Source organism: Nyctereutes procyonoides, unplaced genomic scaffold (assembly GCF_905146905.1).
Source record: "Nyctereutes procyonoides isolate TBG_1078 unplaced genomic scaffold, NYPRO_anot_genome, whole genome shotgun sequence".
In the NCBI taxonomy this organism is placed as follows: Eukaryota; Metazoa; Chordata; class Mammalia; order Carnivora; family Canidae; genus Nyctereutes; species Nyctereutes procyonoides.
The window spans coordinates 541,600-559,219 of record NW_026575030.1 but is presented as its reverse complement, the minus strand read 5'-3'; the positions used below and the strand labels follow the sequence as shown (position 1 = coordinate 559,219).

At 36.4% G+C, this 17,620-nt stretch overlaps 1 protein-coding gene across 2 annotated transcripts in view; it reads right to left on the bottom strand.

Annotated features, from left to right (window-relative positions):
• The window catches only part of ZRANB3 (zinc finger RANBP2-type containing 3), a 313,553-nt gene that overhangs the window by 282,696 nt on the left and 13,237 nt on the right, over positions 1-17,620 (bottom strand). For both annotated transcript variants that reach the window (XM_055316358.1, XM_055316357.1), the window contains one exon: positions 4,624-4,791. In XM_055316358.1, coding sequence (XP_055172333.1) covers positions 4,624-4,787 — 164 coding nt within the window. In that variant the 5' untranslated portion in view covers positions 4,788-4,791. The remainder of the gene's footprint in view (positions 1-4,623; positions 4,792-17,620) is intronic.

Below are 17,620 nucleotides of genomic sequence, written 5' to 3'. Positions count from 1 at the left end.
GTCTGATTCAATACCAACTCTTTTCTTTGTTTGCCTTGTTTAAGCACAGTTCTTCCTTGCTTAGCAAGTAATAAATTCAGCCTTTTTGATTCAGCCATAATGAATAATTGGTTTCAAGTAGTTTAATAAGGTCTTTTGCTTTAGAGAATCCAAAAAATTAATTTAGTAGGAAATCTTAGGATTAGTAAACAAGAACATGACTAAGCAACAAATATCCGAATAAAGCACAGAAATCTTTTAAAAATATGAAAATACAAAAAAGAAGAGGAAAGGTCTAATATAGGTATAACTGGAGACTAAGGAGAAGAAAGAATGGGTCAAAAATAATATCTGAAGAGATTTGAAGAGACTGAGAATCTTCCTAGAACTAATAAATGACATCAACCCACAGATGAAAAACTTTAAATGCAAACCAAGGTACATCATACACAGCAAAACTTTTGGATAACCGAACAAAGAGAAAATCTTAGAAGTAGCCAGAGGGAGGAAATGACATTTTATCGCAACATCAAAAATACTAAACATGGGACACCTGGGTGGCTTAGCAGTTGAGTGTCTGCCTTTGGCTCAGGGTATGATCCCAGATTCCTGGGATCGAGTCCCATATTGGGTTCCTTGCATGGAGCCTGCTTCTTCTCCCTCTGCCTGTGTCTCTGCCTCTCTTTCTGTGTCTCTCATGAATAAATAAAATCTTAAAAAAAAAAAAAAACTAAACACCTAGGCATAAGTATAATAATACACATGAAAGAATTATATATTGAAAATTATAAAAATCTTATCAAAAGAAATTAAATAAGGGAAAGAATAATTGAGATGAAAATAAAGGGCAATTAAATAAATGGAAGATCATTCATATTAACAGATTAAAATACTCTATACTGTTAAGATATAAATTCTCCCTAAACTAATCTACAGATGCAAAACAATCTCATTCACTATCCCAGCAACTTTTTTGGTGAAAAACGATAAATAATTTCTACAACCTTTGCAATGCAAAGTGTCAATAATAGTTGAGGCAATTCTGGAAAAATAACAGAAAGTTGCAAGACTTAGGCTATCTTAGGCCAAAATATCTGTTATTAAGTTATAATATTAAAAAGCATGGTGCTGATACAAAAACTAGCAATCTGATAAATATACCTGTACTGTCCCACATGGTAGCAACCAGACGTGACTAAATTTAAATCAATTAAAATTAGTTAAAATATGAAATTCAGCCCTTAGTTACACTTGCCGTATTTTAAGAACTCAGTTGCCACAGGAGGCTAGTAACTACTGAAGTAAACACGATGTATATGAACATTTCCATAATGGCAGAAGTTCCATTAGACAGCACTTATCTAGAAAGATACACATAAAATTCTGATTTATGACAACAGTCTAACATAGCAGGGAAAATGAGTCTTTCCAATAAATAGTGATAGATCATTGATATACAAAGGTAAATAATACATAATCAACTCTGATCCCCACTTCATACAACACACAAAAATCAATTCTACGCGGAATATAGTTCTGAATGTAAAAAATAAAACAATAAAGTTTTTAGAAGCCATAGAAAATTAACTTTGCAAGCTGGCAGTAGACAAAAGTTTGTAAAATAAGATGCAAAAAGTGTCAGCCATAAAATACAAAAACAACGAACAGTATTTAAGATAATATTAAACCTGAGAACTTGTGCTTATCCAAAGAGATCAATAAGAGAGAGAAAAGGCAAACCACAACCTGAGAAGTTTTATTTGCAACATATATATTTGACAAATCTCTCATATCCAGAACATAAATATGACAAAAGACTCCTAGAAAACAAGTAGGCAAACAACCCTGGTAGAAAAATGGATGAAATATGAACAGGCACTTAACAAAAAAGGATAACCAAATGGCTAATAAGTATATGAAAAGGTGTTTAATTTCATTTGTTATCAGAAAAGTACAAATGAAAACCTAAATGGATATCACTATATTCTAGCCAGAATACCTAAGATGACATTAAAGATAGGCAATAAAAAGTGTTGGTGAAGATGTGATACAACTGGGACTCGTACACATTATTGACACAAGTAAAAACTGGAATACTTGAAAAACTGAGTTATGGGTTGAATTATGGCCCCCACAAAACTCATATGCTAAAGTTCTAACACCCAGTAGCTCAGAATGTGACCTGACTTGAAAATAGAAGCAGCATAGATGTAATTAGTTAAAATTAGATTATTAGTGTGGGCCTCAATCCATCATGACTGGTGGTGTCCTTAAAGAAAGGGAAAGGAGATGAATAGATGATGATGTGAAAAGACATTGGAAGAAGACAGCATTCTCCAAACCAAGGAAAGAGACCCTCAAGCAGATCCTTCCTTTGCAACCCTAAGAAGGAATCAACTCTTTTAACACCTTGATTTTGGACTTCTAGATTCAAGAAATGTGAAACAATAAATTTCTGTTGATTAAGTCATCCAGTTGTGGAATTTCATTATGACAGCACTGGAAAATTAATATTGGAGGTTATTTACTTATAATATATACATTTCTTATGACTCAACAACTCTACTTCTTGGTATACACATGACAGAAATATATGTGTATGTATGGATTTACCAAAAGATTTGTATAAAAAGGCTCATATCATTATTTGTAAAAGCCCCAAACTAGTAACAATTCAAATACTCATCAACAGTGAGTGAATAAAAAAAGTTATCATATATTTATACAGTGGAATTTTATATGAGAATGAACCAACTACAACCACATGCAACAATAAGGAACAATATCATAATGATGTTGAGTGAAAGAAGTCAGACACAAAAGAATATGTATATGGATGATCACAATGATATAGTCAAATATATATAAAAGTAATCTGTGGTTTGAGAAGTCAGGATAAGTGTTTACCTATGGAGAGGAAGGAGCCAGTGGTGATTGGGAAGGAGCAAGAAAAACATTTCTAAGATGTGGGTAATGTACTATTTCTTAATCTTGGTGATAGTGATACTGTAAAAATTCTTCAAGTTGCATACTTATAATCTTCATATTTTTTTCCATGTACTTTATACATTTCAAAAAATTCTTAAAACATTTAACAGGTAAGTTAAACATAATAATTATGCTCTCTTATTTTTAAAAAGAGATCTTTAAAAGTAGCCATAATGGAGCACAGATAAACACAGAAAATATAAGAGACATTAATGGGAGCATAGGATAGAGAAGGTGAAACTTAAGTCTACCTGCAGTGTCAACTGCAGAAGAAGAAAATAAACAGAGTAAGTGAGAATTACCATTTAAAGAGATAAGAGTGCCTGGGTGGCTCAGTCAGTTGAATGATGTCTGCCTTCTGCTCAGGTCATGATCCTGGGGTGGAGCCCTGCGTTGGGCTCCTTGCTGAGCATGGAGCCTGCTTCTCCCTCTCTGCTTCACTCCCCACCACCCCAGCTCATGCTCCCTCTCCCTGCTCTTTCTCTCTCTCAAATAAATAAAATTTTTAAAAATAAAAGAATTTTTAAAAATAGATAATAGCTGAGAATTTTCCAGAATCAACATGACACAAATCCCAGATTAAAAATGTACAATAATCTCAAGGAGAATAAACAAAAGGAAAACCAGATTGAATAAATTACTGTGACACTGCAGAACTCCAAAGGCCAAAAGAAACCTTAAAACCATCTACAGAAAAAGACAGATCAGATACAATTAGAAAAAACAGATGACCTAAAAAGGAATGAAAATAAGATTGATTCCTTTCTTCTTTTTTTTTTAATTATCAAACTGACGGAAAAGCCAAAAAGAATACTACAGTGAACACTCTTATACCACTCACCAGATTCAGTGTTAACATTATGGCTGATTCATTCAAAGTTTCTCTAAACATATACAGGTCCTTTATATACTTAGAAAGGTCCTTTCCTTTTGGGAAAATATAGAAAATAGGCGCCATCACGATTCTTCATCCTAAATTCTTTATCATGCATTTTCCAAGAAGAACATTCAACTACAACATCACTTCACCCATGATAACTGACTTTAATTCAATAACATCACTCTCTTAAGAGAGCGCAAATGATGTTTTCCTAGTTATCTTAATATGTCCCCTAAAGCTTTTCTTTTAGTTATTCAGGATCTAATCAAGATTTATGCATTACTTTCACATCTGAAAGTGATTTTATATATATATCCTAACTTTCAGGTCTCTCTCAATTTAGGACATTCACATCACTTCCCTTGGTTTTTCATGACACTGTATCATTTAAAGAATTCAGGTCAATTGTCCTAGAAATATAGTCCACATTCTGAACTGGTTTGACTGTTCCCCCATGACCATTAGAACAAGATGATTCCCGGAAGAACATCACTTAGGAATGTTGTATAACTCCTATGCAGCACATCATGCCTATAGCTTCTCCACTATTGGCTATACTAAATTAACATTTGGTCATTTGTCTTTTTGTAATCAGTACGTCACCTATAAAGTAAGTTTTTGAGACTCAAGAGCATACTTTTCAATGGCAATTATGAAATACGTAAGTCAATAGAATACAACCTTCCACACACACACACACACACACACACACACACACACACACACACCACATAAGAATTAAATATTTTTAGCATATCCTGAAAAAAGCACTTTACCTGCCATCTCTTCTGAGGGCAAAAGCAATGCCATCTTTCTGGAAAGGAAGTAGCTTTGCTCTTAGTTTGTCAGGCAAAAAATCCAACTGTTTATAAGATTCATTTGTCAAACAAGAAATCTGAGGTGTAAGAGACTTTTTTATCTTATGAGCTTTAGGCATCATGATCCTAAAAAAAGAAATCACAAAAAGGGAGGGGTGGTGGAAAAAGTTATTACTAAGTGTATTAGAGAATAAAACATAAAAAATAATTTTAAAGTATTTACCAGTAGCCTTGATATACTATCTACTAAGATATAAATTGGTTAAATCACAATCCAAAATGAGCTATTAAGAATATTCAAAGCACTGAGTCCAAAAGCAATTGCTTAATGCACAATGTAAGAACTGAGGATCCTTTATTTCATTTGTATTTCAAATTGAACCATAACATAACCACAACCCTGTTTTAAGTAACAAATGTTTTACTGAAAATTTATAAATCAACCAGGTTTTTAAAAACTAAATAATTTTTTAAATAAGGAATGATTTGCTATAAGAGGAATTCTTTTGTAGTTAATCCTTTTGTAGATAATACATTTTCATATCACACCAAATTTTCTAAGAATGAGGTAAAATTGCATTTTAAAAATTACAAAGATATTGTAAAAATTAGAGATATTAACCTCAAGTTTATAATTGGATTAACTCAATATTAAATGAGACTCAATTTTAAATATTAAAATATTTTTTTAAAATCAAATGAATACACAGTATAAACCATCCCTGATTGGCACCTTCCTCACCACAGGGTTTCCTCAAATGTCATTTTAATTTTTTTAAAAAAGATTTTACTTTATTCATTCATGAGAGACGCAGAGAGAAAGAGAGGCAGAGACACAGGCAGAGGGAGAAGCAGGCTCCACGCAGGGAGCCCGATGTAGGACTCGATCCCTGGACTCCAGGATCATGCCCTGGGCCAAAGGCAGGCACTAAACCGCTGAGCCACCCAGGGATCCCCAAAAATAAAATCTTTAAAAATAATAAATAATACTTTGTATTTAGATTGCACCTTTTAATCTGTTTATATATAATCTCATTTCATCTTTAAAACAAATTTGCTTTTGGGGCACCTGCGTGGCTCAGTGGTTGAGCATCTGCCTTTGGCTCAGGTCATGATCCTGGGGTCCTGGTACAGAGTCCCACATCAGATTCCCTGCAGGGAGCCTGCTTCTTCCTTTGCCTATGTCTCCGTTTCTGTCTCTCGTGAATGAATAAATAAAATGTTTTTTTAAAAAAACTACTTTTTCCCCAATTACTCGCAGACTTATAAAATTTTACCCCCCACTGCCAAAAAAGTAATCAATCTCTGTAACCAATGTCTTAAGAATCTCAAGAATTCAGTTAAGTATTTGTTAATAACAAATAGATATTACATGTCAGGATCTAGAGAAGGAAGGACCACACTCTCACAGAGCTTACATTGAAGAGGAAGACTAAAAATAAATAAGATGATTATTTACAATATAGTGCAAATATTATGAAGGAACTTAAGACAGTAATGACCAACTTAGGCAGGCTGACCAGGTAATGATTCCCCTAGGTGATGCTTAGTCTGTAGCCTGAAGGGTACGAAAGAGAGCCAAGTTCAGAATTGAGAGAAGAGCATTCCGGGCAGAGAGCATCAGGGGAAGGGCTCCAAGTTGAGAAAGGGCTGAGTGATTTTTAGAAACAGAAAGGAGGCCAATGTGGCTGAACCAAAGTAGAGAATAGTATGAGATGCAGCTACTGAGATAAGCAAGAGTAAAATCATAGAAGGCCTAGATAAGAGCTTTATATTCTATTTTAAGAATGAAGGGAAACCAATACAGCTCTGCCATCCAAAACACTATTAGCCAGAAGTAGCTATTTAAGTTAAAAATGAAAACTTCAGGCATGGTGTGAAGAAGAGGCGAGAATGACCTCCAGGTAGCCAAAGCCCATACCACTGTATCTGTGCATTGCTGCATCCTCCCCTCCAGTGCCTCAGTACTGCCACCTTCTCCACTACACCCAAGAGAAAGGCTTAAGTGGATGCTAAAGAAGATAAAGCCAAGGTGAGGAATGAGCCACAGAGAAGATCTGCAAAATTATCTGCTAAACCTGCTCCTCCAAAGCCAGAGCCCAAGCCTAAAAAGACCCTGGCAAAAAAAAGGAGAAGGCACCGAAAGGGAAAAGGGGGAAAACTGATGTTGGGATTGGGAATGACCCTGCAGAAAACAGAGATGCCAAAACGAGCAGGCACAGAAAACTGAAGGTGGGGAGATGCCAACTGAAACGTGCACATTTTTGATAACTGTGTCCTTCTGGTGACTGTACAGTCTGAAATGCTATTTTTTATCAAATTTGTTTTACTTTTTTTTTAAAGCTACGTTGTTAGCACACAGAACATTCCATTGTTGTTTTGGGAGAAGGGCAGAGGTCACTAATAGAATATCTCTGAAGCTAGACTGATACAAGGGGAAAAATACTGTTCCCTTCTAGTTTTGAGAAACTTCCTTTTGGTTCCCAGGAGGAGGGATTCCTTGATGTTGACACACATCAGCCACTTTGGCACAAATGCCTTGCGGTGTGGAAAAATTAAAATTCATTTTTTATGTCTTCTTCTCCCTCTCTGCCTTCAACATAGACTTGACTCCCTTAAACCCAGAGTCCTGTTGGAACCTGACCCCAATAAATGGTTCCCAGTATATGTTAGGCAATCTGGACTTTACAGTGTCACCATGTTGATGGCATCCCTCAAAAGACCTTCTTTTTTAGCTTGTAGACCTTCAGATTGCTATTCAGCTATCTTCATTTCATTTCCTGGAAGTCAAGGTCTGCTTGTTAAAAGCTGTTGAACAGTATGCTAAGGGGTGCCTGGGTGGCTCAGTGGTGAGCATCAGCTTTTGGCTCAGGTTGTGATCCCGGGGTCCTGGGATCGAGTCCTGCATCAGGCTTCTCACAGGGTGCCTACTTCTCTCTCTATGTCTCTGCCTCTCTCTGTGCCTCTCAAGAATATATAAATGTAGGATGCCTGGGTGGCTCAGTGGTTGAGCGTCTGCCTTCAGCCCAGGGCGTGAGCCCGGAGTCCCAGGATCAAATCCCACATTGGGCTTCCAGCATGGAGCCTGCTTCTCCTTCTGCCTGTGTTTCTGCCTCTCTCTCTCTGTGTCTCTCAAGAATAAATAAATAAAAATCTTTAAAAAAAAAGATAAATGAAATCTTTAAAAATATATGTGTGTATATATATGTACACACACACACACACACACACACACACACACATACTAAACGTGAACTGTCAGCCCTCACTCTAAACCTTCCCTGTTCAGAACATCAGATGAAGAATCCACTGGGTTTTATAGTGGCGTTCTGATTTTGGTAGTCTATTGAAGAAGGGAGTTTGAAAGTTGTAGAATACTATTAACGACTATCTGCCCATGTCCCACCTGAAATACCATGATTGTTTATGAAAAGTAATCTTTAATAAAGCTGGATATAATTTGGCTTGGAAAAAAATAAAAATAAATAAATAATATTAAAGCTTCAGTTCCTTAGTTGTATGAGCTATATTTCAAGGGCTCAGCGGCCACATGTGGTTAGTGACTATCATGTTGAACTGTGCAGATAGAAACCATCCCCATCTTCACTGAAAGCTGTATTAGATAACACTTAGTGGAGAGTTTTACACAGGAGAGTGACACAATCTGACATATTTTTAAAACCACCAGGAGAGGCCAAAGCTATTAATAGAAAGAGGGGATAAATGTCCCTAGAGGACTTGGCCAGTCCATAATGGCCCCACTGCTTCCATAGGCTACTAGATTTAAATATGACTTATGACAGACTCAAATCTGTCTGATAAAGTCCTCATAAATACCAGTAAGTGGGCACCCTAGTGGCTTTTCAACAACAACAACAAAACACTGAGTAAATAACAGAGAATGGTTCAGAAAGGGTAAGGCATTAAACCAAGGAACTTATTACCAGGCTATAACAGACAAGGCAAGAATCATCTCTGGCAGTAGAACTGGAGAGATTTAGGAAATGAATCAGTGGTAAAGCAAACAGAACTTGCTGGTGGATGATATGTGGAAAATAAGCGACATGTGAAATCAAGATGTACATTTAGAATGATGGAATTGATGCAAATTATTGAAATAGTTAAGACTATGGAAGAAATGGATTGAGGAGAAAAAATCAATACATCTTTTAGAAATAGATAAACTTTGAGATGGTTGTAAATTATGAAGTGGAAATGTCAAATATGTTTGGAAATGCAAGAGTCTGGAACCCTAGGGAGAGAACAACGCTGGATACATGTATTTGGGAATTGACAGAGGCTAGTGTATCTACGTCATTCTTTGAGGCCACCCAACATCTGGGACCCCTACTATGTTTAGGAATTTCCTCGCAATACAAATCTGAGTAGGAGTCAGATATCACCTTTCAATAGAAAAACTGGAAATAGCAAATTCTTGCTTTCTCAGCCTGCCTTACAGAAATTGAATTTACTAATCAGATAGACCCATTCTAGACTTTTTAAAAAAAACTTTATTTATTTATTTATTTGAGAGAGAGAAAGCACAAGCAGGGGGAGTAACAGAGGCAGAGGTAGAATCAGGCTCCCTCTGTACCCCCACCCCAAAATGGGGGCTCAATTCCAGGACCCTGGGATCATGACCTGAGCCAAAGGTAGATGCCTAACTGACCAAGCTACCCAGTTCCCCCCGCACCCCCATTCCATACTTTAATCCAGAAAGTCAAAACTCAAAGAAGCAGGTAATAAGTGAAACCCATTCTGGCAAGGGTAGCAGCAGCAGAAAGTGCCATATCCACTTTCCAAAAGTGACAGGGTTTCAGAAGCACTTTTGAGACTCAACGGGATAAGGACTACCTCATACTATTAGTTTAGGGTGGAACACTGGCAAGAAGCTAAGAAAACTATACAAAAATCATTTTACTATTATCTTTGCTTTTTTTACATTGTAAAAAATTTTAATGAATACCAAGAAAAAGAAATCTGCAAAATTGAGGTCATATTGCAATTTATCTGATTTATTTTAATAAGACTGAATCAGGCACTATATTTGTAAAAATAAACAATGAAACTAAAGCCATCTTAAAAAAACATTTTAAGTCACAAAAAAGAGAAAAGATAACTAAAGATGAAGATAAAATAAGTCTACAATAATATTAAAATTCTTAGAAAACTTCCAATCAAACTAAAATTGTATGTCTGCTTCACTGACAATTCAAATAGGTATTTGGATACATAAAGAATTTAATAAATAGTAGTATGATCTAATTAATAACACATGGATATTTCAGTTAATATTCAAAATAAGATAATTTTAAAATACCTTTTCCCACTTATACTACAGAAAATCTAAAAAGTATAATGTTATAATAAAAACAATACCTCATTTAGGTCAGCCATATAGGTTCATCCGCTGCAAAAGTTCAGTTGTAACACAACACTGTGCTAATGACAGAAGACTCAGGCTTCATTTGTCTTATCAAGAAACTAATACTAATAATAAATATGCATGTCTATTAAATCATGAAAACTATAGAGGATTTAGTTTAGAAATTTAAGGAAAAGGTTTTATTCGTTGTATACATACAAGTTCATTTTTTAGTAACATTGAGAGCTGTTAAAATGGAACCAACAATATTTACCTTTGAATACCATGTTATTAAAATTATCAAAATTAAAATCACTGACTAGGGAAATTTAGTGAAAGCAAAACCTAGCAGAACTCATTTTCTAAGCAATTCTCTTGTTACACAACACTGAATAAGGAAAGTTTTCAATTTCAATATTTTATTTAAGATCAAGATGGCATTTTTGTAATCAATTGGGAACAAGATTAACTCAAATGGAATTTACTGATACATTCCTAAATAAATATTGGAATTGTGTTGAGGAGAATCAGCTATTGAAATATACTATCAATAAATTTATCTGGACATAAAAACGAAATGGCTGCTCAGAGAGAAATTATGGATTTTGAGGAGGCGATTTTCATTTTTTTGGTTTTTTTTAATTAAGACTTTGTTCAATGAGGGGTACCTAGCTGGCTTGGTTAGGAGAGCATGTGATTCTTGGTCTCAGGGTTGTAATTTCAAGCCCCACATCGAGGTTAGAGATTACTTAAAATAAAACTTTTTAAAAAAAGGAATTTGTTGGATGAAGTAAACAGCAGATACAGATATAGACAGAGAGAGAATTAGTGACCAGAAGAGACATTAAATAGAAATGGAGTAAAAGTGTCAATTTTTAAATCATATCGGATTTAAAAATCAGTATCTATACACTGCTTTAAAAAGATACATACTTTAAAAGGATGTATACTTACAATGGAATATTAGTCATTATAAGTGACAAACCCACCATTTGCTTCGATGTGGATGGAACTGGAGGGTATTATGCTGAGTGAAATAAGTCAATCGGAGAAGGACAAACATTATGTGGTCTCATTCATTTAGGGAATATAAAAAATAGTGAAAAGGAATAAAGGGGAAAGGAGAAAAAATGAGTGGGAAATATCAGAAAGGGAGACAGAACATGAGAGACTCCTAACTCTGGGAAACAAACAAGTGGTGGTGGAAAGGGAGGTGGGCGGGGGGTGGGGGTGACTGGGTGACGGGCACTGAGGGGGGCACTTGGGATGAGCACTGGGTGTTATGCTATATGTTGGCAAACTGAACTCCAATAAAAAAAATAAATAAATAAATAAATAAATAAATAAATAAATAAATAAATAAAAAAGAATGTATACACACTGAATGGAAAAGAATGAAAAAAGACATATTATGCATACCAAAATAGAGTTCATATAGTTTATTAACATATGGCAACAAATATTGGCTAAAAAGCATTATTAGAAATAAGGGGTATTTCATAAAAATAAAAGGTTTAATTTACAGAAACATAAAGAGTCTTAAAGTGTATAAAAATATAAGGCAAATGCATAAAAATAAAAGAAAAATTTGACAGCAACAAAGGGGAATAGCCAAATCTATAATTATAGTGGAAGGTTTTACTGTATTTATTTCAGTCATTGATTTTATAAGCAGATTAAAAATATAAAAGGATATGGAAGATTTGAAGGACACAATAAACAAACTTGAGCCATTTAGCAAATGACAGATGTATTCCTTTCAAGCTTTTTCTTTTTTTTTAATATATTTATTTATTTATTCATGAGAGAGAGAGAGAGAGAGAGAGAGAGAGAGAGAGAGAGGCAGAGACACAGGCAGGGGGAGAAGCAGGCTTCAGGGGACATGGGACTCGTTCCCGGGTCTCCAGAATCAGGCCCTGGGCTGAAGGTGGCGCTAAACCACTGAGCCACCTGGGCTGCCCTCAAGCTTTTTCTATGAAGCCAAGCCTACTCTTGATTGTAGAAGGAGCTTTTAAACAGGTTTGAGCAAGGCTAATGGACCCAGACCAACAGACATTCTGAATACAGTCAGGTTCATCAGGCAACGCACCTCAAAATATCCATAAGTCCTACCTGACAGTGGACTGACAACCATGTACAGTTACCCAAAAAAAAAATTCCATGCATCCCAATACCTCCTTACTTCCTCCTTTAAAAACAGCCCATACCCACTGCCTCATTGCAGACACTCTCCTTTGCTGTCCTGCCCACTACTCCCTTGCTTGTGGTATATTCAATAAACTTTTATCTCCTTTGTTCCACCTCAGGTGAATTCTTTCACTGCCCACACCAAGAGCCCCCACCAAATTGTCACCCCACATTTGAGGGCCTCCATCAGATCATGAGATACACACTTACCTGACAAACATCATACAAATATATAAATATATATATACATACAAGCCATTTTCTCACTTTCATGAGTAAATAAAATATTAGCAAGTTAAAGACAGTAATAAATTAAAAGCCTAAAATATCAAGACATTTAAAATGGGCTTAGACAAAATAAATAAAATAGGCTTATTTTAGGAATGCAAGTCTAGTTAAACTTTCAAAAATCAACCTACCCCAAAATATTCTTGAAAATGAACAAACTTGGAAAACATGCTTCCTGGTTGTAAAACCTACCACAAAGTTACTTAAGACAGTATAGTACTAGCATGATGATAAACAGATAGACCAAAGGAATAGATCTGAGAGTCCAGAAATAAACTCTTACATTTATGGGTAGTTGATTTTTCACAGAGGGGCCAAAACAATTCAATTGAAAAAGAACAGTCTTTCCAAGAAATAGTACTATAACAACTAGATATCCAGGTATAAGAGAATGAATTTGGACCCCTACCTCACACCATACATAAAAATTAACTCAAAATGGGTCAAAGACTAAAATGTAGTAACCAAAATGGTAAAAACTCTTAAAAGAAAGCAAAAAACTTTCTTTTAAGCATCCACTTCATGACCTTGGGTTATGCAATGGTTTCTTAAATACAAAGCCAAAACTAAAAGCAACAACAAGAAGATAAATTGGACTTCACCAAAATTAAAAACTTTACAACTACAAATAATATCATCAAGAAAGTGAAGGCAAACCAAAGAAGGGGACACAATATTTGCAAATTATGTCTGACAAAAAAACTGATATACAAAATATATGAAGAATTACAACTGAATACTAAAAAGACAACCCAATTGAAAAATGGGCAAAAGATCTGAATACAGTTTCTTCAGAAAAGGTATATTCATGGCTAATAAGCACACAAAAAGATGTTCAACACCATTAGTAGTAAGGAAACTGCAAATCAAAACCACAATAAGACAAATAAGACACTTCACACTCATTAGGATGGCTAAAAGGAAAACAATAGATAGTAACAAGTGCTGACAAAAGAGAAAATGGAACCCCAAACACTGCTTGTGGAAATGTATAAAAGTGTAGCACTGTGAAAAACAGTCTGGCAGCTTATCAAAATGTTAAACATAATTACCATAAGACCTGGAAATTCTACCTCTAGGTATACACTGAAAAGAAACAAAAACACACATGTGCAATAAAGATTGCACACCAATTTTCATAGCAGTATTATTCATAAAAGTTAAAACAGGAAACAAACAACATGACCATCAACTGATAAACTGATAAAAAAAATACAGTATATCCATACAATGTAGTATTATTTGACTATGAAAAGCAATGAAGTACCAATACATGCTATAATTTGGATGAACTCTGAAAACACTACACTAATGACAGAAGCCAATCACAATGAACCACATACTCTGTAATTACATTTATACGAAACGTCCAGACTAGGCAAATTTACACAGACATAAAGTAAATGAGTAGTTGCCTAGGGCTAGAGTTGGCATAGTGGTTGGGAAGAGAAGGGAGGCAAAGAACAGAGAGCAACTGCTAATGAGTACTGAGTTTCTTTTTAGAGTGATGAAGATGTTCTAAAATTAGACTGTTGATGATGGTTCCAAAACTCTATGAATATATCAAAACTCACAGAATTGCAAAATAAGTGAATTTTACGATATGAGAATTACATCTCAATTAAGCTGTTAAAAAATGCACTGTGAAAAAAGCTCAATCAATGTAATTCTCAAAAATAACAAAATAAAGAAGTTGTACAGTCATCTCAACAGTGGAGAAAAAAAACATTTGATAAAATTCAAAATTCATTTAGAACAAAAGTCACCTGACATAGGAAAAATTGGATAGAACTTCCTTCATATGATAAAAGTTTTCACCAAAATCCTTCAGTAAACATGATACTTAAGGTAAAATGTTGAAAGCTTTCCCTGCAAGATCATAAAGGACACATATATGCCTATTATTCCCAATTTTATTTAATAGAGGAATCACCTCAGGTGAGTAAGACAAAAGGAAAAGGAGAAAGAAATAAGAGAAAAAAAATCAAAATTTGGTTCCAGTCCAAGACAGCAACATAGAAAGATCCTGAACTTACTTTTTCCATGGACGCACCAATTCTACACCTATTTACTACAGAACAATTCCTCCTGAAGAAGAGCGGAGGTCTGACTGAACAACTTCTATACAACAAAAGATAGACCACATAGAGAAAGGCAAGAGGGATGAAGACATGGTAACAAAGGAAACCTCACCTCCAATTGTGCAATCCACAGTGTGAAGGGTTAATACTGAGGGGCATAGAGCAGATTCTTCTACCTTGGGGCAAATTTACGCACATCCTCCAGATGGTACAGATGGCAGTAGGGTCCAGGCACAATAGCCAGGTTACAACATCAGTGACCACTGGGTAACCTGGCCCACACCAGTTCCAGATGCCCAGGGCATAGAAGGACTGTCAGGGTTTGAAAGAAAAGCTAATCTGTAAAATATCCAGTCATAGAACTCCATCAAATAGCAGGGGAGCTGCTGGAACTCTCTCCAGGTTGAAGGGGCTAAAAAGCCTTACAATTTACATTCAGTATCCACCTTGACAGTGCAAACAGGAACAGGGTCTGGGCAGCCTAGGAAGCCTATTTCCTCAGTGAGCCATGGGTCTCTAGCCCATACCAGCTCCAGCCATTCCACCAACAGACCCAGAACAGCACACACTCCTGGCCAGCACTTGGTTACAATTCCAGCTGTACTGGCAAGGTGATACAGAACCAAAGCACCCCAGGTCCATGCCACTTTGGCTCTAGATAGCTTGCTAAGGCATTTCTGGTACAGAGTGCTCCAGGACCTCCTGGTTCACAACTGCTTAGGCTCCATCTGTCCATCCAAGGCAACACCTCCATAGAGTGTCCCATGCCCATATCAGTTTTACCTACCTGCCAAGGACACCCTCTACATGGAATGCTGCAGGACACCACTGTCCCCACCCACCAAAGTTCCAGCCACCTTGCCAGGGCACCCTTTGCATGAGCACACCAGGACATTCCAGCCTCCACCAGTCTTAGCTCCAGTCACCCTACCAGGGAACTTCTTGTGCTGTGCATCTGAGGACATCTTGGCTTGCATCCACTTCAGTTTCAACTGTCCACCCAGGGTACAATCTACATGGAGAGACATGGGTAATGGCCCAGCCCATACACACTTCTACTATAGCTATCCAGCCAGGGTGTCCCTGCCTGTAGCACAAAGGACACCCTCGCCTATACCCTGCCTCAGCTCCAGCTGCACACCAGGACACCACCACCCCCGCCCCCATGCAGCAAGCCCTGGGATACCCTGGTTTCCACCCACTTCAACTTCAGCTAACCTGCCAGAGTGTCCTTTGTGCAGAAAACTCAGGACTGCACTGGCCCACAACCACATCAGCTTTAGCTGTCCTACCAACACACCCTCTGCACAGAGTCCCAGGACACATTGGAGAGCATGCATTTCAACTCTAGCTTTCCTGCCAAGGTACCCTCTACACAAGGAGCCCTGAGACCACTAATGTATGCCTACTTCAGCTTGGGTCATCGTATCAGGTCAGCACTAGTGCAAAGTATCCCAGGAAACCCAGCCAACCCCAGATACAACTCTAGCCAACTAGGCACACACAGTGTACAGGGGACAACTGTGTGTGTGTGTGTGTGTGTGTGTGTGTAACCATTCCTTTAAATTTGGAAGAATCAGTTGTTCCACCTAATTCATAGAAACAAATACAGAAAGTCAAGCAAAATGAGACAGAGAAATATGCTCCAATGGGAACAAAACTCCAGAAAAAGAACTAAATGAAACAGAGACATGGCAATATGTTTGATAAAAGTTTAAAGTAATGATCATAAAAATGCTTAGCAGATGAAAGACTAGAAAAATTTATGAGATTTTCAACAAGGAGATAGGAAACATAAAAAAAAACAATCAGAGTTGAGGAATAAGGTAAGTGAAATAAATATTACACTAGAGAAAATCAACAATACAATGGAGGATGCAGAAGAACAGATCAATGATCGGGAAGACAGGGTTTTGGAAAGTACCTGAGCTGAATAGGAAAAAAAAAATTTTTTTAATAAATGAGGATAAGATAAAGGAACTCTTAGACAAGATCAAAGGAATATGCAAATTATAGGGGCTCCAGAAGAAGAAGGAAAGAAAAAGGCAGATAAATTCTTTGAAAAAATAAAAGATGAAAATGTCCCTAACCTGGGAAGGAATTGACATCGCAGTTCAGGAAGCAAAGAGAGTTCCAAAAGAGGTAGCCAAGAAGGGACACACCATGACACATAATAATTAAAATGACAAAGGTTAAAGATAAAGAGAGAATTTTAAAATCAGCAAGAAGTAAAAAGTTAGATACAGGGGAAACACCATAAGGCTGTCAGCTGATTTCTCAGGAGAAACTTTACAGGCCAGAAATGAAAGGTGTAATATATCCAAAGTGCTGAAAGGAAAAAAATCTAAAATCAAGGAGTCTGCCCAGGATATTCATCTTTCAGAATTGAAGGAGAGAGAGTTCCCAGGTAAAGAAAAGTTAAAGGAATATATCACCACTAAAGCATCTTTACAAGAAATCTTACAGGGAATTCTTTAAGTGTAAAGTAAAAGTTCATAATTAGAAGAAATTATGAATAAAAATACAGAAAATAAGGTGCACCTGGGTAGCTCAGTCTGTTAAGCATCTGACTTTTGGTTTGTTCAGGTCATGATCTGAGTCCTAAGATCAAGTGCCTGACCGGGTTCCATGCTGGGTTTGGAGCCTGCTTAAGATTCTCTCTTTCCCTCTCCCTCAGTCCCTTCCCCGCCACTTGTGTACATGAACTCCCTCACTTTCTCTCTTTCTAAAAATATGTAAAATATGACATCATATATATAAAACATGGGGTGAGTAAAAAAGAAATTCTTTTAGAACTTCCAATGTATTCAAATTTAAGTGACCATCAACTTAATACAGACTGCTATATGAGTAGAATACTATATATGAACCTCATGTAACCACAAACACAACACTTAGAATAAATACATAATAAAGAGAAAGAAAACCAAGCATAACACTACAAAAAGTGGGGCATCTGGGTGGTTCCGTTGTTTAAGCGTCTGCCTTCAGGTCAGGTCATGATCCCAGAGTCCTAGGATAAAGCCCCACATCA